General features: G+C 43.5%; 1 protein-coding gene across 1 annotated transcript in view; it reads left to right on the forward strand.

The window, feature by feature from the left end:
• LOC126163147 (ubiquitin carboxyl-terminal hydrolase 22) overlaps nucleotides 1-27,528 on the forward strand; it is a 131,482-nt gene that overhangs the window by 38,826 nt on the left and 65,128 nt on the right. Inside the window, exon 5 of the mRNA XM_049920076.1 lies at nucleotides 8,668-8,918. Within this exon, the coding sequence (XP_049776033.1) occupies nucleotides 8,668-8,918 (251 nt within the window). The remainder of the gene's footprint in view (nucleotides 1-8,667; nucleotides 8,919-27,528) is intronic.

The following is a 27,528-nucleotide window of genomic DNA, read 5'->3' on the forward strand; positions in this document are numbered from 1 at the left end:
ACAGTCCATCGTCATTTGCCGTTACCAGGGCAGACATGATGCAACTTATTGCTCAGCTACCTGCACCATTTTTGTTAACTGGAGACTTCAATGCCCACCATCCCCTTTGGGGCTCTCCAGCATCCTGCCCGAGGGGCTCCTTGTTAGCAGACCTTTTCAACCAGCTCAATCTTGTCTGCCTCAATACTGGCGCCCCTACTTTTCTTTCGGACACATCTCACACCTATTCCCATTTAGACCTCTCTATATGTACTCCCCAACTTGCACGCCGGTTTGAGTGGTATGCACTTGCTGATACATATTCGAGCGACCACTTCCCGTGTGTTATCCATCTCCTGCAGCATACTCCCTCTCCGTGCTCCTCTAGTTGGACCATCTCCAAGGCAGACTGGGGGCTCTTCTCTTCCAGGGCGACCTTTCAGGATCAAACCTTCACAAGCTGCGATCGTCAGGTCGCACACCTCACGGAAGTCATTCTCGCTGCTGCTGAATATTCCATCCCTCACCCTACTTCTCCACGTCGCGTACCGGTCCCCTGGTGGACCGCAGCATGTAGAGACGCTTTACGTGCTCGTCGACGTGCTTTACGCACCTTTAAACGCCACCCTACAGTGGCGAATTGTATTAATTATAAACGATTACGTGCTCAGTGTCGTCGTATTATTAAAGAAAGCAAGAAAGCCAGCTGGGCTGCTTTCACAAGCACCTTCAACAGTTTTACTCCTTCTTCTGTTGTCTGGGGTAGCCTGCGCCGGCTATCTGGCACTAAGGTCCACTCCCCAGTTTCTGGCTTGAAGGTCGCGAATGAAGTCCTTGTGGCCCCTGAGGCTGTCTCCAATGCCTTTGGCCGCTTTTTCGCAGAGGTTTCGAGCTCCGCTCATTACCACCCTGCCTTCCTCCCCCGCAAACAGGCAGAGGAGGCTAGGCCACCTGACTTCCGCTCCTCGAATTGTGAAAGTTATAATGCCCCATTCACCATGCGGGAACTCGAAACCGCACTTGGCCGATCACGGTCCTCCGCTCCAGGGCCTGATTCTGTTCATATTCAGATGCTGAAGAACCTTTCTCCTGCGGGTAAAGGTTTTCTTCTTCGTACATACAATCGCATCTGGATTGAGGGACATGTTCCCGCATGCTGGCGCGAGTCTATTGTTGTCCCGATTCCTAAGCCGGGGAAGGACAAGCACTTGCCTTCCAGTTATCGACCTATCTCGCTTACCAGCTGTGTCTGTAAAGTGATGGAGCGAATGGTTAACTCTCGATTGGTTTGGCTGCTCGAGTCTCGACGCCTACTTACCAATGTACAATGTGGATTTCGTAGGCGCCGTTCTGCTGTTGACCATTTGGTTACCTTGTCAACCTTCATTATGAATAACTTCTTGCGGAAGCGCCCGACCGCGGCTGTGTTCTTTGATTTGGAGAAGGCTTACGACACCTGTTGCAGGGCGGGCATTCTCCGCACCATGCATACATGGGGCCTTCGCGGTCGCCTCCCTCTTTTTATTCGTTCCTTTTTAATGGATTGACAGTTCAGGGTACGTGTGGGTTCTGTCCTGTCCGACACCTTTCGCCAGGAGAATGGGGTGCCACAGGGCTCAGTTTTGAGCGTCGCTCTCTTCGCCATCACGATCAATCCAATAATGGATTGCCTCCCAGCTGATGTATCAGGCTCCCTTTTTGTGGACGATTTTACCATCTATTGCAGCGCGCAGTGTACACGTGTCCTGGAGCGCTGTCTTCAGCGTTCTCTTGACCGTCTTTACTCCTGGAGTGTCGCCAATGGCTTCCGTTTTTCTGCCGAGAAGACGGTCTGTATTAACTTCTGGCGCTACAAAGAGTTTCTCCCACCGTCCTTACGACTCGGTCCCGTTGCTCTCCCAATCGTGGAGACAACCAAATTTTTAGGCCTTACCTTTGACAGGAAACTTAGCTGGTCTCCACATGTGTCATATTTGGCCGCCCGTTGTACCCGTTCTTTAAATGTCCTCCGTGTTCTCAGTAGTATGTCGTGGGGAGCGGATCGAACCGTCCTACTTCGTCTATATCGGTCGATCGTCCGCTCCAAGCTGGATTATGGGAGCTTCATATACTGCTCTGCACGGCCATCCATCTTACGCCGCCTCAACTCCATACAACATCGGGGTTTACGACTTGCGATCGGAGCATTTTATACCAGTCCCGTAGAGAGTCTTCATGCTGATGCTGGCGAATTGCCACTCACCTACCGGCGCGATATACTGCTTTGTCGGTATGCCTGTCGGCTACTGTCAATGCCCGACCATCCGTCTTATCGTTCCTTTTTTGACGACTCTCTTGACCGTCAATACGGGTTGTATGTCTCTGCCCTGCTACCCCCTGGAGTTCGCTTTCGTCGCCTCCTTCAACACCTTAATTTTTCACTCCCTGCAACCTTTCGACTGGGCGAGAGCCGCACGCCACCTTGGCTCCAGGCTCAGGTCCGCGTTCACCTTGACCTCAGCTCGCTCCCAAAAGAGGTCACCCCCGGTTCGGTCTACCACTCCCGTTTTTTGGAACTTCGTTCGAAGTTCATCAACATGACTTTCATTTATACAGATGGCTCTAAGACCAATGACGGGGTCGGGTGTTCCTTTATTGTCGGGGCACAAAGTTTCAAATACCGGCTCCATGGCCATTGTTCGGTCTTCACAGCTGAGCTCTTTGCCCTCTACCAGGCTGTTCTTTACATCTGCCGCCACCGACATTCTGCTTATGTCATCTGCTCAGATTCCCTGAGCGCCATCCAGAGCCTCAGTGATCCGTACCCGGTTCACCCTTTCGTACACCGGATCCAACGCTCTCTTCAGCAGCTGGTGGACGTCGGTTCTCCGGTTAGCTTTATGTGGGTTCCTGGCCATGTCGGTATCCCTGGGAACGAAGCTGCAGATGCCGCGGCCAAGGCTGCGGTCCTCCAGCCTCGGACAGCTTCTTGTTGTGTCCCTTCGTCCGATTTTAGCAGGGTCATTTGTCGGCGCATCTTATCGCTGTGGCATGCCGATTGGGCTGCACTTACCGACGACAAGCTTCGGGCCTTAAAACCTCTTCCCGTGGCTTGGACGTCCTCCTCACGCCCTTCTCGGCGGGAGGAGGTCGTTTTAGCCCGGTTAAGAATTGGACACTGCCAGTTCAGCCATCGCCATCTGCTGACGGCTGCGCCGGCGCCGGCGCCGTTCTGCCCATGTGGGCAATTGCTGACGGTCCGCCACATTTTAATGTCCTGCCCGGATTTTAATGCGCTGCGTCTCGATCTTAACCTGCCATGTACCTTAGATGCCGTTTTAGCGGATGACCCACGAGCAGCTGCTCGTGTTCTTCGTTTTATCAATTTGACAAACCTCACTAAGGACATTTGATGATGCTGTTTTTTAATCCTATGTCTGTCAGTCTGTCTTTTATCGTGTTTTCCCTTTTAGTTGTTTTAAACTTGTGCCTCGCGGTGCATTCTTAGAGTAGTCAGGGCGCTAATGACCATTGAAGTTGTGCGCCCTAAAACCACAAAAAAAAAAAAAAAAAAAAAAAAATTATGTGACACGGACTTTAGTTGCTATGAAATATATCCACATCCTCCGAAGATGGCTCAGATGTCAATACTGGCTAGGAAACCATTTGTGTGACCTGAGGTTGAAAAATACAATATAAGAAAGCTATTATTTTTTCTGCACAAACTGCTTTGACGTAACGTCAGTCGTAACAACTAAAGGCACATTCAGTTGCTTATTAAAATATTTTGTTTCTTGTTGCTTTCAGTTTGGAGCCATGTAAGAATATTATGAAAAGGAAAGTTGCTCCTCACCATATAGTGGAGATGTTGACTCACATATACACTATGTGATCAAAAATATCCAGACACCTGGCTGAAAATGACTTAAAAGTTCGTGGCACCCTCCATTGGTAATGCCGGAATTCAGTATGGTGTTGGCTCACTCTTATCCTTGATGACAGCTTCCACTCTCGCGGGCATACGTTCAGTCAGTTGCTGGAAGGTTTCCTTGGGGAATGGCAGCCTATGCTTCACATAGTGCTGCACTGAGGAAAGGTATCGACGTTGGTCTGTGAGGCCTGGCACGAAGTCGGCATTCCAAAACATCGCTAAGGTGATCTAGAGGACTCAAGTCAAGACTGTGTGTATGCCAGTCCATTACAGGGATGTGGTGTAACCACTCCGCCACAGGCCAGGCATTATGAACAGGTGCTCGATTGTGTTGAAAAGTGCAGTCGCCATCCCTGAATTGTTCTTCAACAGTGTAGGCCTGTGCTGTGATAGTGCCATGCAAAACAACAAGTGGTGCAAGCCCGTTCCATGAAAAACAGGACCACACCATAACACCACTGCCTCCAAATTTTACTGTTGGCACTACACACGCTGACAGGTGATGTTCACTGGGCATTTGTCATACTCACACCCTGCCATCGGATCACCACATTCAATGATTAGTCACTCCACATAACGTTTTTCCACTGTCCAATTGTCCAGTGTTTATGCTCCTTACACTAAGCGAGGCGCCATTTGGCATTTACCAGCTTGATGTGTGGCTTATGAGCAGCCGCTCGACCATGAAATTCAAGGAATTCCTGTGTGATGGTCTGGATAGATGTCTGCCTATTACACATTACGACCCTCTTCAATTGTCTGCGGTCTCTGTCAGTCAACAGACAATGTCGGCCTGTACGCTTTTGAGCTGTACATGCCCCCTTTGCGTTCCACTTCACTAACACATTGGAAACAGTGGACCTAGGGATGTTTAGGGGTGTGGGAGTCTCGTGTACAGACATATGACACAAGTGACACCCAATTACCTGACCACATTTGAAGTCCGGGAGTTCCGCAGAGCACCCTGTTCTGCTCTCTCACAATGTCTAATGACTACTGAGGTTGCTGATGTGGATTACCTGGCAGTAGATGGCAGCACAATGCACCTAATGTGAAAAAACATATGTTTTTGGGGGTGTCTGGATACTTTTGATCACATAGTATAGGCACAACAAAAAGACGCTCACAAATAAGCTTTTGACCAAGAAAGCCATTGTCGAAAATAGATCTCTCTCCCTCACACACACACACACACACACACACACACACACACACACACGCAAATGCAACTCGCACACACGTGACTGTAGTCTCTGGCAGCTGAGCCACACTGCGAGGAGCAGCAGCAGCAGCACTGCATGATGGGAGTGGCATCTGGGTGGGGGTAAGGAGGAGGCTGGGGTGGGAAGGGGGAGAGATAGTGGGGTAGGGGTAGGGGGCACTGAAGTGCTGCTGGGGAGTGCGCAAGGAGGTGGTTGAGAGAGAATACGGCAGCTACGTGCAGTTGAGAGGTTAGACAGAGGGCAGGGGAGAGGCTGGGGGTAGCGGAAAAGGAGAGAAGCAAAAAAGACTGGGTGCGTTGGCGAAATGGAGACTGTTTACTGTGGGAATGGGAACAGGGAAGGAGCTGGATGGGTGAGGACAATGACTAACTACGGTTGAGGACAGGAGGGTTACGGGAATGTAGGATATATTACAAGGAGAGTTCCCACATGTGGAATTAAGAAAAGCTGGTGTTGATAGGGAGCCTCCACATGGCACAGACTGTGAAGCAGTCATTGAAATGAAGGCTGTCGTATTGGGCAGCATGCTCAGCGACAGGGTGGGTCCACTTGTTTCTTGGCTACAGTTTGTCACCATTATGCTGACAGACAGCACAGTGGTTGCAGCTTAGCTTGTAGATCAAATGACTGGTTCCACAGGTAGCCCTGCCTTTGATGGGATAGGTGATATTTTTGACCGGACTGGATTAGGTGGTGGTGGGAGGATGTATGGGAGATAGGTCTTGCTTCTAGGTCTATTACAGGAATATGAGCCATGAGGTAAGGCATTGGGAACAGGGGTTGTGTAAGGATGGATGAGTATATTATGTAGGTTCGGTGGATGGTGGAATACCAGTGTGGGAGGGGTGGGAAGGACAGTGGGCAGGACATTTATCATTTCAGGTCATGACGAGAGGTAGTCGAAACTGTGGTGGAGAATGTAATTCAGTTGCTCCACTCCTGTGTGGTACTCAATACCACCCAGGATTGGAGCAACTGAATTACATTCTTTGCCAGGTTTTTGACTACCTCTCCGCTGTCCACCAAACCTCACAATGTACTCGTCCACCCCTGCACAAGCCCTGATCCCAACCCCTTAGCTTATGACTCATATCCCTGTAACAGACCTTGATGCAAGAACCTGTCCCATACATCCTCCAACATTCCATTTGTGCATGACAACGAACAAACTGTCTGTCTGCATGAATGGCTACCAATAAACTGTGGTCAAGAAACAAGTGTACCACCCGGTTGCTGAGCACACTGCCCAATACGACATCCTTCATTTCAATGACTGCCTCACAGCCTGTGCATACGGTTTCTGCCACCAACAATAGCTTTTCTGAGTTTGCAGGTGGGAATTCTCCCTGCAATGTATCCTACGTTACCATAACCCGTGTGGCCTCAACCTTCGTTAGTCATTGTCCTCACCCAACCAGCCCCTTCCTTGTTCCCATTCCAGCACTACACAGCCCTCATTCCACCAACACACCCAGTCTTACTACACTCCTTTTCTGCCACCCCCCTCTCCCCATATCCTCTCCCCTGCCCTCCATCTAACCTCCTGACTGCACCTAGCTGCCCTACCCTCTCTCCACCTCTTGCCTGCGCACTCCCCAGCAGCACTTCAGTGTTTCGTACCCCTGTCCTACTATCCCTCCACCCCTCTGCCCCCTGCCCCAGTCTCCTTACCACCACCCAGATGCCACTCCCATCATGCACTGCTGGTGCTGCTCACAGTGTGGCTCCAGCTGCCAGAGACTGCAGTCATTTGTGTGAGTTGTGTGTGCTTGCATGTGTCTTGTGTGCGTGTGGGTGTGGGTGTGTGTATGTGTGGTCCTTTCATGGCTGAAAGCTTATTTGTGACAGTCTTTTTGTTGTGCTAGTCTGTGACTCGGCTATCTGGTGAGTAGCAACTTTCCTTTTCATAGTATTGTTACGTTGTATCCTGGATTTTTCATTGTTTGATCAGTTTGAAGCCATTTCAGTTTAATCATAAATGAGACTCAGAGAATGCTTTTATTATAATTATTAAAACAAGGTGTATTTGTTTCATTAAATGTCTGTTCATCAGCTGATGCGACATCACAGGATATGTTGGATAGAGAAACTAGTGCTGGGAGGGGTTATCCAAAAAGCTTATTAGTGAAGCAGATGTGGAGACAACTTGTGTTGTGGTTCACAATATGTTCGGCAATTGGATTGTCAAGTTTGCTGTTTGGCACAGTTTAGTGGTGGCCATCCATGCGAGTAGACATTTGATTACTTTCAGGCCCACGTAGAATGGTGCTCAGTAACTGCAGTATAGCAGATATATATAACATGGCTGCTTTCAGAAGTGGCCCTATTACTTATTTGGTAGAAAATGCCTGTGACTGGACCACAGTAGGTGGTGTTAGGTGGCTGTTTGGGATAGGCCTTGCAGCTGAGCCAACCACAAGGCAATGACCCCTGGGGTAGAGGGTTGGAATATGGATGGACCAGGATATTCTGTAGGTTGGGTAGGCGGTGGAACACTATTTTGAGTGATGTGTGTTGGATTTGTCTCTGTTCTATGTCAAAGTCTCTTCCTTACAGCCTCGCCACCCACATCTGAACCTGACTGAACAGGTGACAGTTGTGTATAAAATAAATGTATTTATAAGTAATACTGACCCTTTGCCCTGGAAGTCCAGAGAGGCTGTGGTTGGGATTATTAACAAACATACTGTTTTTTGTTAATAGCGTACAGATAATGGACATTGGTGGGCATCAGTATTACATCCAGATGTATCTCAATTGCACAGTCCTGGTGTTTGCTGGGCAACTGGTTTCTAAGGCACAAAAAGACCAGGCCTTACCACTTACAGTAAGACTATGCTTTATAAAGCACTGATGTTCATCCCAGTCATTGGTTTGAAGAGCACTACACAATGCCTGTGTGTATAGCTTTATATTCTAGTACTTCAAAAACTGTGTGGTTTATTAGTCTTGGGAGTGTTACAGTGTATAGTTTGGGATTTTAATGTAATATTCTTCCTCCCAAGAGCAGTGTATTGCAAGAACAGCTCAGAAATAAGTATCGTTAGAGACAACAAAATCTTTGATACTTTGCTTCATCTACTGATTATGACCAGAAGATTAACAATCTGCATTATAAGACGTTCTCATAGAATCGTTTTACCAAGCGAGGTGGCGCAGTGGTTAGACACTGGACTCGCATTCGGAAGGATGACGGTTCAATCCCGCGTCCGGCCATCCTGATTTAGGTTTTCCGTGATTTCCCTAAATCATTCCAGGCAAATGCCGGGTTGGTTCCTCTGAAAGGACACGGCCGACTTCCTTCCCTAATCCGATGAGACCGATGACCACGCTGTCTGGTCTCCTTCCCCAACCAACCAACCAACCATAGAATCATTTTGTGGTGACAGTTCAGAAATTTGTTTGCTTATTTTTCATATATGTATTGTTTTATGCTAAGTTTTTTGTGTATTAAGAGTTCTCTAAAATTCTTTGGAGTTCTTTCATTTAAAAAGTTAATATATTGAGATGAAAAATATTTTTTCTACACTAATTTTAATCATTTTCCTGTTCTAGTTTTATTCTGGTAAGAAGACACCTTTGACATTACATCGTTTGCTGCATCTTATCTGGACGCATGCACGCCACCTAGCTGGTTACGAACAGCAAGATGCGCACGAATTCTTCATAGCTGCGCTCGATGTCCTTCATCGTCACTGTAAGGGCACCAGTCCTCTTCCCACAAGCAATCCACATCATTGCAACTGCATCATAGATCAGATATTTACAGGTGGTTTGCAGTCAGATGTTGTCTGCCAAGCTTGCAAGTAAGTGAGCTAATAGTCAAACATTTGCCATGTCATTGAATTTTCACTAAGACTGTTTTGTGATTAAATATTAATCATATGAAAAATAACCCAACCTTTTAATAAACACTGAACATTAAAATGAAGTAACCAAATGTTCTCAGAAGCATGTTTAGTACTAATTGAAACATTGTGGGAAAAATTTCCATTCAAGATCTCCAATGCCACATGCCATCAATAGGAAAATCTGTAGGAGTGGCTTATTATTGTGAATGGTGTACCGCTTTGTATAGACCCTGAATGACTGGATGAATAGTTATGGCAGTTGCGGTAGTATTAGAATAATGATATTCAAAATAGTTTACATTCAAGCAAATTAGAAACACAGCCAGGTTCATTTCAGTGAAGTTGTCACCGTTATGGTGAGAAAAAGTACAGCTTTGCAGAGGATCCATTATAGATTAGATTAGACAATGGAAAAAGCAGGATGGAATGTAACAATATTGTGAAAGGAAAGTTGCTACTCACCATGTAGTAGAGACGCTGAGTCGCAGGTGGACACAACGAAAAGACTCTCACAAATATAGCTTTCGGCCAGTAAGGCCTGCATCAGAATTAGACAACAAACACATACATACACGCTCACATAAACGCAACTCGCACACAAGACTACAGCCTCAGGCAACTGAGGCCACACTGCGAGCAACAGCACAAGTGCGTGATGGGAGTGGCGACTGGGTGGGGGTAAGGAGGAGGATTGGGGGGGGGGGGGGGGGGATAGTATGATAGGTGTGGCAGACAGTGAAATGCTGCAGATTATGCAGGTTAGACAGTGGGGAGGAGTGAGTAGTGGTAAAGGAGAGAAATAAAAAGACTGGGTGTGATGGTGGAATAAAGGCTGTGTAGTGCTGGAATGGGAACAGGGAAGGGGCTGGATGGGTGAGGACAGTGACTAACAAAGGTTGAGGCCAGGAGGGTTACGGGAGCATAGGGTGTATTGCAGGGGAAGTTGCCACCTGTGCAATTCAGAAAAGCTGGTGTTGGTGGGAAGGATCCATATGACACAGGCTGTGAAGCAGTCATTGACATGAGGGATGTCGTGTTCGGCAGTGTGCTCACCAATGGGGTGGTCCACTTGTTTTGGCCACAATTTGTCAGTGGCTATTCATGTGGACAGACAGCTTGTTGGGTGTCATGCCCACATAAAAATCAACACAGTGGTTGCAGCTTAGCTTGTAGATCACATGACTGGTTTCACAGGTAGCCCTGCTTTTGAAGGGACAGGTGCCTTTCATGACTGGACTGGAGTAGGTGGTGGTGGGAGGATGTATGGGACAGGCCTTGCATCTAGGTCATATTACAGGGATATGAGCCATGAGGTTAAGGGTTGGGAGTAGGGGTGGTGTATGGATGGATGAGTATATTATGTAGGTTCGGTGGACAGTGGAATACCACTGTGGGAGAGGTCAGGAGGATAGTGTAGGAGAGGTCAGGAGGATAGTGGGCAGGGAATTTCCCATTTCAGGGCATGACGAGAGATAGTCGAAACCCTGGTGGAGAATGTACCAAGTCCTGCATGACTGAATTTGGGAGTGGGGCTAAAGGTAAGGCCTTTGGAAAGGATTGAAATTTCTGTGAGTTTAAGGCTTCTGGAGGAAAGGTTCATGATTGTGTCTCAGGTCTGTTTAGGTTCTCGATTCTGTGTGGTGGCGGGAGGGAATTTTGGAGGGCGAGGTAAATGTAGTAGGTCTGCAAGGCAGGGTTTGTCAGCTATGAGGGGACATGGAGGAGGTTCAGAGGTTGTGTTTTAGAAGGGGTGAACAGTGGTACTCCGAGGCAGGAGTAGGAAGTGAGCAGGGTGGAGAGGTTTTTCAGGTGGAATTGTGCATGTTACTCTAGTTCCTGGAGAGCAAGAGTTTCAATGTGAGTTGTGGGTTCCAGGAATTAGGAATTGCATAGCAGGAGAATTTTGTGGATGGAGAGAAGGTACTGAAAGGAGGTTTGGCTTGGTTGATATGGTTTTGCAGGACTATGTTGGTGAGGGCTAAGGATTGGCGGAATCTGAACAGGTGGAGGCCATTGGAAAGAGGGGTGGCAGCCAGAGATGGATAATTTGATGGTAAGGCCATTTGGGGGATTACATGAGCCAAGCTACAATGTAGGAACAGTTATGTGGGACTGGGTTCTGGCTAGGGACAAGGGAACTTTTCTGTATTGAGGCTGATGGAAGGAGCAAGGATCTGTGGTGGTGGAAAAAATGCGAAAATTTATGTAAATAAGGTAGTATTACGATCGAAAAAAATCGCAAAAATACACCCAAATACGTGTGAAAAATCACAAGAAGGATGAAACTGAGGTAAAAGGGGGAAACTAGATGAAACGTGAGGGAGTTGACAGTAGCGAAAGGTGGGTCTCACTAAAATTGGCAAGAAGTCACGATGACATCAAAGAAAAAATATAAATAATAGGGACGGCGTCAGCTTTCAAACAACACCACATACAAAGTTTGCCAAGGTAATCCCATTCCTGATGTCCAGGCAGAGCTTCAAGGAATCCTCAGAACCTTAGGCCCCCTACAAAACCTTTCACCTGACTCCATCAACCTCCTGACCCCACCGACACCCCGCACCCCTACCTTCTACCTTCTTCCTAAAATTCACAAACCCAATCATCCCGGCCGCCCCATTGTAGCTGGTTACCAAGCCCCCACAGAATGTATCTCTGCCTACGTAGATCAACACCTTCAACCCATTACATGCAATCTCCCATCCTTCATCAAAGACACCAACCACTTTCTCGAACGCCTGGAATCCTTACCCAATCCGTAACCCCCAGAAACCATCCTTGTAACCATTGATGCCACTTCCTTATACACAAATATCCCGCACGTCCAGGGCCTCGCTGCGATGGAGCACTTCCTTTCACGCCGATCACCTGCCACCCTACCTAAAACATCTTTCCTCATTACCTTGGCCAGCTTCATCCTGACCCACAACTTCTTCACTTTTGAAAACCAGACATACCAACAATTAAAGGGAACAGCCATGGGTACCAGGATGGCCCCCTCGTACGCCAACCTATTCATGGGTCGCTTAGAGGAAGCCTTCTTGGTTACCCAGGCCTGCCAACCCAAAGTTTGGTACAGATTTATTGATGACATCTTCATGATCTGGACTCACAGTGAAGAACAACTCCAGAATTTCCTCTCCAACCTCAACTCCTTTGGTTCCATCAGATTCACCTGGTCCTACTCCAAATCCCATGCCACTTTCCTTGATGTTGACCTTCACCTGTCCAATAGCCAGCTTCACACGTCCGTCCACATCAAACCCACCAACAAGCAACAGTACCTCCATTACGACAGCTGCCACCCATTCCACATCAAATGGTCCCTTCCCTACAGCCTAGGTCTTCGTGGCAAACAAATCTGCTCCAGTCCGGAATCCCTGAAGCATTACACCAACAACCTGACAACAGCTTTCGCATCCCGCAACTACCCTCCCGACATGGTACAGAAGCAAATAACCAAAGCCACTTCCTCATCCTCTCAAACCCAGAACCTCTCACAGAAGAACCACAAAAGTGCCCCACTTGTGACAGGATACTTTCCGGGACTGGATCAGATTCTGAATGTGGCTCTCCAGCAGGGATACGACTTCCTCAAATCCTGCCCTGAAATGAGATCCATCCTTCATGAAATCCTCCCCACTCCACCAAGAGTGTCTTTCCGCCGTCCACCTAACCTTCGTAACCTCTTAGTTCATCCCTATGAAATCCCCAAACCACCTTCCCTACCCTCTGGCTCCTACCCTTGTAACCGCCCCCGGTGTAAAACCTGTCCCATGCACCCTCCCACCACCACCTACTCCAGTCCTGTAACCCGGAAGGTGTACACAATCAAAGGCAGAGCCACGTGTGAAAGCACCCACGTGATTTACCAACTGACCTGCCTACACTGTGATGCATTCTATGTGGGAATGACCAGCAACAAACTGTCCATTCGCATGAATGGACACAGGCAGACAGTGTTTGTTGGTAATGAGGATCACCCTGTGGCTAAACATGCCTTGGTGCACGACCAGCACATCTTGGCGCAGTGTTACACCGTCCGGGTTATCTGGATACTTCCTACTAACACCAACCTATCCGAACTTCGGAGATGGGAACTTGCTCTTCAATATATCCTCTCTTCCCGTTATCCACCAGGCCTCAATCTCCGCTAATTTCAAATTTCCGCCACTCATACCTCACCTGTCATTCATCAACATCTTTGCCTCTGCACTTCTGCCTCGACTGACATCTCTGCCCAAACTCTTTGTCTTTAAATATGTCTGCTTGTGTCTGTATATGTGTGGATGGATATGTGTGTGTGTGCGAGTGTATACCCGTCCTTTTTTCCCCATAAGGTAAGTCTTTCCGCTCCCGGGACTGGAATGACTCCTTACCCTCTCCCTTAAAACCCACATCCTTTCGTCTTTCCCTCTCCTTCCCTCTTTCCTGATGAGGCAACAGTTTGTTGCGAAAGCTTGAATTTTGTGTGTATGTTTGTGTTCGTTTGTGTGTCTGTCGACCTGCCAGCACTTTCATTTGGTAAGTCACATCATCTTTGTTTTTAGGTAAATAATATATAAATATATATTTTACTGTGGGAAGCAGGTCTGAGGGTAAATAAGTATGAAGAAGGGGGATAACAGGTGTGAATGGATGAGGTGGAGTTAGTGGGTGCAAACTGAGCTAGAACAGAGAAAGAATGAGGTGTGGGGAAGGGTTTGTAGGATGAGATACAAGATCACGTGGCACCGGAAAGGTGGGGGAAATGGCATGGGAAAATAAGGGAGAGTGATCAGTTAGAAGGTGTGGATTAATGATATCAGCGGAAGTGATGTGGAACATAAGATGCTGCACCAACAATCAGTGTGGTCTTGTAGCTGTCTGTTGTGTGCGGCTAAGATGGTTGATACAGTGTGACTAGTAAGCAGAGCATGCCGTGCAGTCTGTAAGGCGACAAGAGAAACACAGGCAAGAAGAGAAAGGAGGAAATATATTGAGTATAGTGATGCATTAGAAAATATTAACAAAGGAAAACGGCATTGGGTTACGATTGAAGAAAAGCTGGCAGGCAAAAATAAACAGTGGAAAATGTAAAAAAATTGTGAAAAGGAAAGTTGGTACTCACCATATGGCGAAGATGCTGAATTACAGATAGTCACAACAAAAAGACTGTCACAAACATACTTTTCAGCTAGTAAGGCCTTCGTCAAAATTAGACGACAAGACGTACATATACATATACACAGACACGCAAACGCAACTCATACACGCGAATGCAGTCTCAGGCATCTGAGGCCACACTGCGAGCAGCAGCACCAGTGCATGATGGGGTGGCGACTGGGTGGAGGTAAGGAAGAGGCTGGGGTGAGAAGGGGGAGGGATAGTAGGATAGGGGTGCCGGACAATGACGTGCTGTAGGGGAACGCATGCAGGGACTAGATGGCTGTGTTGGAAGACTGCCAGGTGCAGTGAGAAGAGAGTGGAAAATGAGAGGAGCAGGGAAGGGGAAAGGTGAGTGGGCAGAAGGCGGCACACAGTGTGGGTGAGGGGACATAAATAGGGAGTAGGTGATAGGATTGGGTGGGAGGGGGGGGGAGACAGTAGGTTACCATGGGTTGAGGGCAGAATAGTGTCAGGAGTGAAAAACATATTGTAAGGACAACTTGCGTCTTTGCATTTCAAAAACGCTGGTGTGGAGGGGAGGATCCAGATGGCCCGAGTTGCAAAGCAGCCATTGAAATCAAGCATGTTGTTTTCAGCTTTATATTGTGCCACAGGGTTGCATTCCATGCCCTCATCTACAGTTGGGCAGTGGCCGTTTATCTTAGTGGACAGCTGGTTGGGTTGGTAATCATACGAACATAGAAAGATGTGCAGTGATTGCAGCAGAGCTGTTATATGATGTGGCTGCTTTCACAGATGGTCCAGCCTCTGATGGGTCAGGATAAGCCTGCAACAGGACTGGAATATGAAGTGGTAGGTAGGTGGAGTCTTCCACAGTGATATGATCCCTCTGGGAAGGGTCTGGAATTGGGAATGACATAGGGATGGATGTGGTGTGGGTAACTGAACACCACTTTGGGAAGGGTGTAGGATGTGTCTTATTTCAGGGCCCGATGATTGGTAACTAAAGCTCTGATAAAGAATATGGTTCAGTTGTCTCAGTCCAGGGTGGTATTGAGTGGCACTCCTTTGTAGCTGGTTCTGGAGATAGTGGATTAGAAGTGTTTGGGGAAACGACGTGGGAGACCTGTTTGTGGATTAGGTCTGAGGGATAGTGCCTATTTGTAAAGGCCTTGGCGAGACATTAAGCATACCGGGCAAGGGATTTCTTGTCACTGCAGACATGCTGTTTCCAGGTAGCCAGATGGGTAGGAGGAATTTTTTTGTGTGGTAGGGATGGCAACTGTCAAAATGCAGGTACTGTTGGTGCTTGGGGGTTTTAATGCCACCTCTTTAGGGAGAATGGACATTATCATGCATTAAGATATTTTTCATAGTCATTATATCTATGTTATGTATGTTGCTAGTGTCATATAGATGTTACGCGTGTGTTGTGTAGGAATTTCGTAATGTATTTTAAAATCTGTTTGGTGCTATTTCACAGTCACATAGTTTTGTATTATAATAATACTTTTACTGTATGGAGCTTCTGAAATTTGTCGGTTGTGATGTGTGGGTCTTGTAGGAAAGATAATGCAATGCAGTGTATACAATATTACAAGTGGTTAATTGTTTTCAGTGCATTAACATTTTAGGACCTCTGTTAGAGTTTCAAATTCTCTTTGCATGAGCAGTAAGAGTTCAAGTGAGCACTTATAATTTAACATTAATCAATTACATCATCATAACCTGGATTGGCAAGCTGACTTAGACTGATTGGTGAATGGAGTGGTTAAGACACAGGATTTGCCATTAGGAAGTTTGGCCATCAAGATTTGCAATTGACACCATAGAAACTGTGATCTCTTTTGTAATAATAAACAAACAAATATTGTCTGGGTCACAACTTTTTTTTTACTGACTGTTGGTTTCAGTCTACACTGCAGATCATCTTCAGGTCTGGCACCGTAAAGTACAATTTGTCAACTAACATAAAAACCAAATTTTACATTAGCTGACAAGTTGCACTTTGTGGCATCAAACTTGAAGATGATCTGCAGCACTGGTAATTAGTAAATAAAAAGTTATCATCCTGATGGTATTTGTTTGTTTATTTCATTGAGAGTTAGGTTTTCTGTGGACACCTGTATTGGATACAGCAATTGATGGGATAATTTCTTTGAGGGAGGTATCTGCTGTTTATATATTGACCTCATATGAGGAAAAATCCTGTGCTCTCATGAATCTTTGCATTATATGTTTCAATCAGATTTGATATGCAACTCATCACAAATGAAACACGGGTCAGTATGCTGCTTCACTCCAAATGTGCTTTCAATGTAAGCTGCCAAGTGCTCTGAACGTCAACATGTAATAGTTGAAAAAATTACACTTAACTGACAGAAGGTACTGATAACCTTAATAGGCATTGTATTTTATATATCCTCCAGGAAGTATTGGCAGTGTGCAGCACCAACAATATATTTTGAGTTCCTTATTCCAAACAACAATTTAACACTCTAAGCAGCTGAATACCTCTACATCTACACTTCGTTTTACGTATTGTATGTTAAGTGACAGGACACCATATGTCATTTCACAGCTTTATTATATTGCTAGTCAGAGATTTGCATTTTGCAAAAATTAGTACAATAAACGGAGTATAGCCCATCCCGGTTAATCTCCAGAGGGATGACCATTTGCACTGGCTGAGTAATATTTCTTCCATTCAGGGTTTGAAGAATTAAGGTCCTCTCCATTCCATCTCTCCCTGCCCTTGCCTCCCTAATTCGGGCTGTCTTGCACGTGTCTCTTGGCTGCCTCTCTCCTGTAAGAGCAAAGTGTCTCCCACTCTTTAACTGGTTCCTTGTTTGAATGCTGTACTTCGTGAAAGTTCCTTAATTCTAACAAATAATCTTTCTTTCATGTTTTCATAAAATTATTTTGCAGTTTTTCTTATAGCTTCGCCTCTCTTCACAGATCTCTCTGTATGCTCTATTCAGGACCAGTGGGCATTGTAGTTAACAGTTCTCCCTTTAAAGTTGTCAGCACACAGCATGAGCTAGTTGATGTGATTTTGTACTCTCCAATGGCGATTTTGGCTTTATTTGGCTCGCCAACCAAACAGTTTGTTAAAAAAAATGGACATACGTAGACTTTCTATGTTAGCCCTATTAAAATGAACATTTCCTGTTGTTCTGTTTGTGGTATACATAGATAAAAACTTCAATATCTGTGAATGTGTAATAAGAAAAAAAAATTAAAGATACATGTCCACTCAGGAAAGACATCAACTTACGAAAGTTCACGAAATCAAACTAACTCATTCCTGACAGAGAGCACATTTACATAACATCAAATATCACAGAAATTATTTCTATTATTTTCATATGAAACTCCCACAACATTTTAGAAAACGCGAAGCTGAAAAAAAAGATTTACAGAGAGCGGGATGCGAACCCTCATCCAATTTATACTCGGTTCCATATTTTGGTGCCTGAGCTAAACTACACTGTGCTGAAACCTGACCCAAATTACCCTCAGTTTCTCTACTTTAATTGGCCAAATTTTATTGATATTTAATTATAACAAATCCTGACAAGAATGACATGTTTTCATGAATTCTAAATGGGTCATTGCCTTAAAATGGCATAATCTCATAACAAGTGAGTTATGAAGTGAAAATAACTAAATATGCAAATTCTTTAACCACCAGTATGACATTTCCCATCATTTTATTACAACAAATTCTACCAGTAATGATTCATTCTCCAGACATTCAATGTGCTGGTGCTTAGAAACAACATATATTCATAGGGTGTAATGTATAACCTAAAACCCATTGAATATGGGCTTCTGCATAATGCAACAAATACAGTATGGCATCTTTTTTCCTGCTTGTGACATTAGGAGCATTCTTGCTCCCTATTGGTATTGGTTGTACTTTACGTGGCATGTTGCTGAAATGGGACAGAACTTATTTTTGATAATATAATGTAATTCAATAGATAAAACACACACACACACACACACACACACACACACACACACACACACACAAAAGAAGGCTGTGATTGTGCAAGCTTTCAGATCCAGTGGCTCCTTCTTCTGGCAGAAAGGTTGGAGGGGAAGGAAGAGGGATGAATGAAAATGACTGGAGAGATCTAGGAAAAGGGGTAAATTTCGGAAAAGTCTCAGAGAACTGCAGGGCTGGGGAGACTTACTGGATGGAATGAGAAGGCCTTCTTTTGTGTTTCACATTTTGAATGGATTCTCAACGAGAAATAGTGTGAAGTGATGCCACAAAACAGAGCGTCCCGTCAGTGTCAGCTAACAGCTTTAGAAATGACTTGGTATCAGTGCTTCTGATTGTTCATGTGTGATTGGTTATGAGTTTAGGGTGGCTTCTAAAATCCAAAGTGTTCCTTCATCTACAAGAGATTTTCCCAGAACCTTTCTGAGACACTTTTCATTGTTCCTAGCACGCATTACCGTCAGCCTCTTCACCAAGCCTCCCATGGTATAATAAACGTCCACGAGACATCTTGCTGAGTAAGTTCTGGCAGCTAAACTTTGCGTCCTTGAAGGAAGTGAGTGATGTCTTTCAATTCTGTGTTTACTGCTTGAAATGTTTTTGCATTATCCAATTAAATAGTATTTGGCAGACCTCTTCTTGCAGTAAATCTTCCTATGGCCATCAATAATTTATCTGTTCTCATTCCAGATAAGAGTTTGACATGAAGATCTGTTGTTGTAGTACATGTGAATAGTAAGATACAGCACTTTGGCAACAATTTGCCAGCTCTGACCAAGTTGCCCCATGAAATCTGAGCTTGTTGCTGTAAATGGCTTATTGAATTTAATGTGATTGGGTGGTAAAGAAGGTTCTAGCTTGCATCCTCACACACTTCTGGTTACCTTACAAGGAAGACACTCATGTATGACCCCTTTTACTCAATGTCTTTCCCTTAAAATCCAAAATTCATTCCATAATTAAGCTAATACTATAGTATAGGTGTTGTAATCATATGTGCGTCTGTCGAGTAAGCAACTTTGTAAATGGATGAGAACTTTTTAATAGTAGTCGATGCTTTTCCAGTAAGTTCAACTCTGTAATGTGACATCATCCTCCAAGCCACGAGTCCATCCTGAAGGAACAGGTTGTAACATTTTATCTTCGATTTCATTGGAACGTCGGTCTTGTTTGTAAGCATGAGGTATTTGCCAGAAAACTTTATCCTGCTGGAACATTTTTATCCAGTTGAGTTCTGCTGATAATAGCTGATGGGCAGTGAATTTGCCCCTTACATTTTCTGAGCATGTAAAGTTATGGTTGAAATAGAGATTCCACACCATTATATGCAATAGTTTCCAAAGAGAACTGTATTTTGCTGCATCAGTGGAACACACCATGCATTAACAGTCAACGCTTGTTCATATACCTTTCACGTCTCTGGCAGGGGGTCATAAGAGAAGGGTTGTGGAGGCCACGTTTCAGATGTTTGAGTGAGCCATGAGGTCCGTGCCACCATAGCATCAAAGATTGTAATCTCTCTGTGAGTGATCCATGTGATAGCAATTTTGCTGGATCGATTGTGGTGGGGTAGTGTCACCCTGTGATGGCGTTAAAATTTCATGGATTTCAATTCCTCTGTTAACAACAATTGTATTCCAGCAATTTAGATCAGTTTGTTTACAGCTAGTTGCTACCATGGAATTACTTGGCGTTATTATGTTTGTGATGTTATGTCCATAAGACTGGCAGAAATATCTCAGAAGTTTAAACTGTGTGAGGTAGCCAGCAGTGCAAGGCACAGAAGTATTACCCTTTTGATAGGAGAAACTCTGTTTTTGCTATGAGACCTGAGTTTCTCCTAGCGTATACAATTTTCAAACAACTTCGGGAATTCAGCCAGGTAATATTTACAGTGACCGCTGATCTGTTTTTACTAACAACCAAATGGACAATTATATTTTCAGTCTCTTCTAATGTACAACACTACTCCATATACCCTTTCTTGGGCATCACTAAGTACATGAACGTGTGAGATTTGTGGTTATTGACTGTGCAGTCCTGTCCATCTTGGTAATCTGAATGACTGTGGATGAATGAATGGTGATGTCCGAAATTACCATTGGGGTGCTTAGTCTGGAGGCAAGATCTCATCCCATTGTATCTCTTTATGCCATTTGCTTGAGAAAGGATTTCTCCTGGTATAGATATCAAAGATAAGAGGCTAAGAGGATTATAAAATTTCACTGCCATGTGCAGTAACTGATGTTTAGTCGCAGGTCCATCTCTCAGTAATTTATTGGTAATGAGATGGTGACCAAAGAAGAGTGAATTTGATTCCACATCCCAGTCATTGCCTAAGACTGTGGTAATGCCTAAGACTGTGGAATGTTCTTTAGCTGACCACCCTTCTGTTTTCTATATGCCCTTTAGTATATTTGAATTCATAGCCCATTTTGCCATTGGAAATTTTGCCTCTGCTGCAGTTGTAAACCTGTCCCCTAAACCTTATAGCCAAATCATGCAACAGTGCAGAAAGTAGAAATGGACTGCATGTGAAGCCCAGTAGTAAACATGTAAATGAAGTCATTGTTAATAGTTTGCCAAACTGTGCTTCCTTTTTCTCAACATTAAATCTCTTTCATTTTCATTTAGTGATAGTTGTAAGAATGTTTGAGTGCCATCCTCAACAACTGCCTTTTGGTACTAAAGTTGACCGTATTTCAGGTAACAAATCTAAATTGTCATTAAGTGACAGTAAGTAAATATTTTTTTCATGATGAAGCATAAAAGACAGTTTTCCACTTTGTTATTCCCAGTCTTTCCTTTCTCACTGCATCATGAGGCAGGTAGAATACTTCATGTGAAGTGTCCTGCCTATACTGATCTCCTCAGCATACTCATTCTGAGTGTAAAGCAGCATCTGTGAATTATATATCTCATGAAAACGAGTCTTATCAGAGAATTTTCTTCGTAACAACATAAAACGTCTTTCTGTATTACAAAAGTCTGAAGAAAGGATCAGTCTTTCTTGCTTACAAGGGAACCTCCCCATCGCACCCCCCCTCAGATTTAGTTATAATTTGGCACAGTGGATAGGCCTTGAAAAACGGAACACAGATTAATCGAGAAAACAGGAAAAAGTTGTGTGGATGTATGAAAAAAATAAGCAAAATATACAAATTGAGTAGTCCATGTGCAAGATAGGCAACATCAATGGAGGTGTGAGTTGAGGAGCGCCGTGGTCTCGTGGTTAGCGTGAGCAGCTGCGGAACAAGAGGTCGTTGGATCAAGTCTTCCCTCAAGTTGAAAGCTTAATTTTTTATTTTCAGACAATTATTATCTGTCTGTCCGTAATCTTTTCATCACTTTTTGGGAGTGATTATCACATCCACAAGAAAACCTAAATTGAGCAAGGTAGAAGAATATTTTTACCCATTCGCCAAGTGTACAAGTTAGGTGGGTCGACAACATATTCCTGTTATGTGAAGCACATGCCGTCACCAGTGTCGTATAGAATATATCAGACGTGTTTTCTTGTGGAGGAATTGTTTGACCTATGACCTTGAGATCAAATGTTTTCGGTTCCCATTGGAGAGGCACGTCCTTTCGTCTACTAATCACACGGTTTTGCAGTGCGGTCACAAAACACAGACACTAAACTTATTACAGTGAACAGAGACGTCAGTGAACGAATGGACAGATCATAACTTTGCGAAAATAAAGTAAATAAAATTTCACTCGAGGGAAAACTTGAACCAAGGACGTCTCGTTCCACAGCTGCTCACGCTAACCACAGGACCACGGCACTCCTGAGCTCACATTGTTATTGATGTTGCCTATGTTGCGCATGGACTACTCAGTTTGTATATTTTGCTTATTTTTTTCATAGTTCCACACAACTTCTTCCTGTTTTCTTGATTGATCTGTGTTCCGTTTTTCAAGGCCTATCCACTGTGCCACCTGATAATTAAATCTGAGGGGGGTGCGATGGGGAGGTTCCCTTGTTAGTAATGGAACTACCCTCCAGCCTTCTACCATGTAAATATTGTGAAATGGTGGCATGTTTCAGTGAGAGTGATCTTTTTTGTTATTCTCTTATCCCCAACAGTTCGAAGTCTGAGAAGTCATGCGTGTCCTTGTCGAAGAATTTAGAATCTTCTCTGAGCTGCACTTGGCTAACAGTAACATGCCTAACAATAATACTTGACCTGCACCGACTGAAAATCCATCCAAATCTAGGAGGAAGAAGAACTGCCAGATCAATAAGGAGTATTACTGTGTCACTGTTTATTATTTTATAATATTGGTCTGCATGTTTAAGAATTTCAGAGGGAACTGGTGCTCATCATTATTGAGATCAGTAAGTTGCAACTTGTGGATGGTAATATCTTATGGAACAGCTGGAAGTGAGGAGTGCAGGTTTCTACATTCAAAAGTGGAGAATGTCAAGGTATTCTTTTACAAGCTCCTCTCAGCTTGAAGTAAACAAATTTGCAATTTGTTGACATGAAATGTGCTAACTCAAATCCTACAACACCTAATGGATGGCCAGTGATGACTTACAGTTGCAAGCTTTTGACCAAATTCATGCTGATAAAGCTGCATTAGCTTCCAGTGTCAAGTAAAAAGCATGTATGTTTCGTCAGTTCATCGGTCCTGTGGTCCAAACAGAGGTAGTTTGAGGATACCTGAAAAGAGGCAGTTGAACATTGATCCTTCGCACGAAGACTCACAGTTCTTCATTGCAGATAGATACATGATGAGAATTCTTGCATCTAGAACAAGCTACTTTACACTGAGCTGACAAAAGTCATGGGACACCTCATAATATTGTGTTGGACCTCGTTTTTTTGGTGTAGTGCAGCAACCCAATGTGCCACAGACTCAACAAGTCATTGTTTCCTGCAGGAATATTGAGCAGTGTTGCCTCTATAGTCATCCATAATTGCAAAAGTATTGCCAGTGTAGGATTTTGTGCTTGAACTGACCTCTCAACTATGTCCCATAAATGTTCAATGGGATTCATATCAGGTAATCTGGGTGGCCAAATCATTCATTTGAATTGTCCAGAATGTTGTTCAAACCATTGGTGAACAATTGTGGTCTGGTGCCGTAGCCCACTGTCATCCATACAAATTCCACTGTTGTGAAGTCCACAAATGGCTGCAAATTGTCTCCAAGAGGTTTAATTGGACCAGAAGACCCAGTCCATTCCATATAAACACACCCCAAACCATTATGGACCCACTACCACCTTGCACAATGTGTTGTTGACAACTTGGGTCCATGTCTTTGTAGGGTCAGCACCACACTTGAACACTACCGTCAGCTATTACCATCTGAAATTGGGCCTCATCTGACCAGGCCACAGTCTTCCAGTTCTCTATGGTCCAACTGCTATTGTCACTAGGCCAGGAGAGGAGGCACTAGCATTGGTCATCTGCTGCCATAGCCCATTTCTCCGCACAGTCCTAATGGATTGTGTGTTGTACATCCGATATTGATTTCTGTGGTTATTTCATGCAGTGTTGCTTGTCTGTAGCAGTGACAACTCTACACAAATGCTACTGCTGTCAGTCGTTAATTGAGAGCTAATCGGCCACTGCGCTGTCCACGGTGAGAGCTAATGCCTGAAATTTGGTATTCTCAGTACAGTCTTCACACTGTGGACCTCGGAATATTAAGTTCCCTAATAATTTTGCAAAATGGAATGGCCCGTTTGGCTAACTCCAATTACCATTCTGCGTTCAAAGTCCTTTAATTCCCATTGTGCGGCCATAATCACATCGCGAATGGTTTCACATGAATAACCTAAGTACAAATGACAGCTGTGCCAATGCACTTGCCTTTCATACCTTGTGTACATGATACTACTACCATCTGTAAATGCACAAATCGCTATCCCATGCCTTTTGTCACCTCAAGGTATATTTCCGTTTGTCGCTCCTATTGTTGATGCTTGATATCTTCATACAGTTTTGTGCCGAATGAAGACATGAATCACAAAACAACAATTTCGATTGTAGTTGCAGATGTGAACGTGAGTGTGTGTAAAATTTTACTACCTCTAATTTTGTTGGTAATCATAGTTCCTTATACTTCATCAAAAAACTCCATTAGGTTTCTGATGTGGCTTTCAGCTGTCCTCTCTCTCCTAGCATAAATAATCAAGTGTTTAACTATGTCTTCCAGAAATGCATACAGAATTTTGGGTGCACACGTGACTGACCATGATTGTCTAAATTTTCTCTTGATGCTCACAAGCCTTGTATACATTTGTTACATTCGATATATGTAGCATTCAAAAATTTGTTGATGCATATGGTTTCGGTTTCACAGTTTCAAGATAATTGAGATGAACCTGAATTATACAGTTTTTGTTTCCGTAGGCAGAAACTTAATACAAAATTTCATTTCTTCATACAAATCCACAGATATCCTCGAAGAAAGATCTGTTTGTCTATAATAGAAATTAAAGGCTTCTTGTCTATGAGTGACTGAAACTGTTCTCAAAACTGAGACCACTTCTCCACTTCTTCTGAAAATAACTCTAATTTAATAGTCAGAAGTTTGACAGCGTGTGTCGCAGGTACAGCAGCTGCTGTTGTGACAAGCTGGTGAGCTGGTGCAGGTGTCAGGTTTGTAACCGACGAGGACAAGCTAACATTAGTCAGTCTTGTTGCCTCCAAAATTGCCTTCCTACTGATGTCTACATATTCCTCTTGTTTACTGGTGTCTACATCATAGTGCATGTCAGAAAGCATATCCTGAATTGTATCATCAGACACCCTCCAACAATGTGACATCTCTTACAGTCGCATCTGAAAGTTCTCGTAATCTGTATTTTTACCTGTATCTCCTTCAACTATTGCTGTACTGAACTGTGTTAATAATGTTCTTTCAATCTTTCGTTTCCTTTTCAAGTTGCATAAATGTGTATTTATATTCATGTCCATCATCGTATCTTGATCTGATATCTTACAAAAATAATCAAAGAGTGTAATGTCGCGCACTCTGAGAGTATGGCTATGCATTATCCATCTGAGATTGTAGTGCTGAAAACAATAGAAGCTACTGATTGCATTTCAATCTCTAACATTAAAAACTGTCACTACTCAGTCTGTACATTTAATTCACATTATTTGCTAAGTCAATTATATTCACCTGCCAGGAAAAAAGTGTACTACTCAATTGCAGGTGATGAGACTATGTAGATATGCACTGCATACCTATGGTTGTCCCCACTCTTACCTTGTTATGAGGACATCGACAAGTGGACATGGTTTCATTCCTTTATCTGACTTACAGCTGCTTCGTTCACTACCACCAGTAACAGGGTCCAAAGTTTTGGCACCATTTTACATACCATATAGTAAGTGACAGGACACCATACATGGTTTTACACCTGATTACATTAGTAGTCAGAGATATATATATATGTCACAAAGATTAGTGAAACAAAACAGAATATTTATATATTCGTCAGCACTTTCACATCTACATGACCATTCTGAAATTCACTCGTAAGAGTTAGTAACACTATCATTCAACTTAATTCCCACAGTAAAGTTCCCCACTAGGATAGCCACTTGCTCACAAACAGCCATTGATAATATCTTTATAGAAAAGTCCAATGAACAAAATTATATTACAAAACCAATACTCAATGGCCTCTCAGACCATGACATGCAGTTCCTTCTGTTAAATGTTAATACTGAACAGGATATAAAATCTGTTAAATCTGAGCTCAAGAGGGTAATCAGTAAGCCAAAAATTGATTATTTTAGGACACTCCTCAGAGACATTCACTGGACTGATGTTTACAGTGCTCATGGCATGAATGAAAAATATAACATTTTTGCTAATAAAGTGCTTACCTTATTTGAACACTGCTTTCCCCCAAAACTTACCAAGGTTAGAGCAAAGTCTACAAAGAAGCCATGGATTACTCGAGGAATAGGGGTATCTTGTAAAACAAAAAGAAAACTGTATCTGTCAATCCGAAACATTTCCAATGTTGATGCTATAGCGCATTATAAGAAATACTGCAAAATATTAAAGACTGTAATACGGATGTCAAAGCAAATATATTACAAGGAAAAGATAGTCATATCAGATAACAAAATAAAGACAATATGGGATATAGTGAAGGAGGAGACCGGTAGAACCAGACATGAAGAGGAACAAATAGCATTAAGAGTAAATGATACATTGGTGACAGATGTGTATAGTGTTGCAGAACTTTTTAACAAACATTTTATAACTGTTACTGAAAAGATGGGGTTGTCAGGTTCGGTAGATGCTGCTATGGATTACCTTAGACCAGACATTTCAAGTAACTTCCATAATATGAATTTGACCCTCACTACCCCAACAGAAATAATGTCCATCATAAAATCTTTAAAATCAAAAACATCTAGTGGGTATGATGAAATATCAACAAAGTTAATTAAAGAATGTGATTCTGAGCTAAGTAACATATTAAGCTATCTGTGTAACCAGTCGTTTATCAGTGGAATATTTCCTGAATGGCTGAAATATGCTGAAGTTAAGCCACTGTTTAAGAATGGAGATAAAGAAATAGCATCAAATTTCCGTCCAATTTCACTGTTGCCAGCATTCTCAAAAATTTTCGAAAAAGTAATGTACAGTCGTCTTTATAACCATCTTATCTCAAATAACATACTGTCAAAGTCACAGTTTGGATTTCTAAAAGGTTCTGATATTGAGAAGGCTATCTTCACTTACAGTGAAAATGTGCTTAATTCATTAGACAAAAAATTGCAGGCAACTGGTATATTTTGTGATCTGTCAAAGGCATTTGACTGTGTAAATCACAATATCCTTTTAAGTAAACTAGAATATTATAGTGTAACAGGAAATGCTGCAAAATGGTTCAAATCTTATATCTCTGGCAGGAAACAAAGGGTGTTATTAGGAAAGAGACATGTATCAAGCTATCAGGCATCATCCAACTGGGAACTAATTACATGTGGGGTCCCACAAGGTTCCATTTTGGGGCCCTTACTTTTCCTTGTGTATATCAATGACCTTTCATCAGTAACATTACCAGATGCCAAGTTTGTTTTGTTTGCCGATGATACAAACATTGCAATAAATAGCAAATCAAGTGTAGTCTTAGAAAGATCAGCCAATATAATATTTGTGGACATTAATCACTGGTTCCTAGCCAATTCTTTGTCACTAAACTTTGAAAAAACACACTACATGCAGTTCAGAACTTGTAAGGGGTGTCCCAAGAGTATATGCCTAACATACGATGACAAGAAGATAGAAGAAGTGGACAGTGTTAAATTCTTGGGATTACAGCTTGATAATAAATTCAACTGGGAGGAGCACACCACAGAACTGCTGAAGCGTCTTAACAAATCTCTGTTTGCAATGCGAATTTTGTCAGACATAGGGGATATAAAAATGAAAAAGCTGGCATACTATGCTTAC

The sequence above is a fragment of the Schistocerca cancellata genome, chromosome 2 (assembly GCF_023864275.1).
Source record: "Schistocerca cancellata isolate TAMUIC-IGC-003103 chromosome 2, iqSchCanc2.1, whole genome shotgun sequence".
Taxonomy (NCBI): domain Eukaryota; kingdom Metazoa; phylum Arthropoda; class Insecta; order Orthoptera; family Acrididae; genus Schistocerca; species Schistocerca cancellata.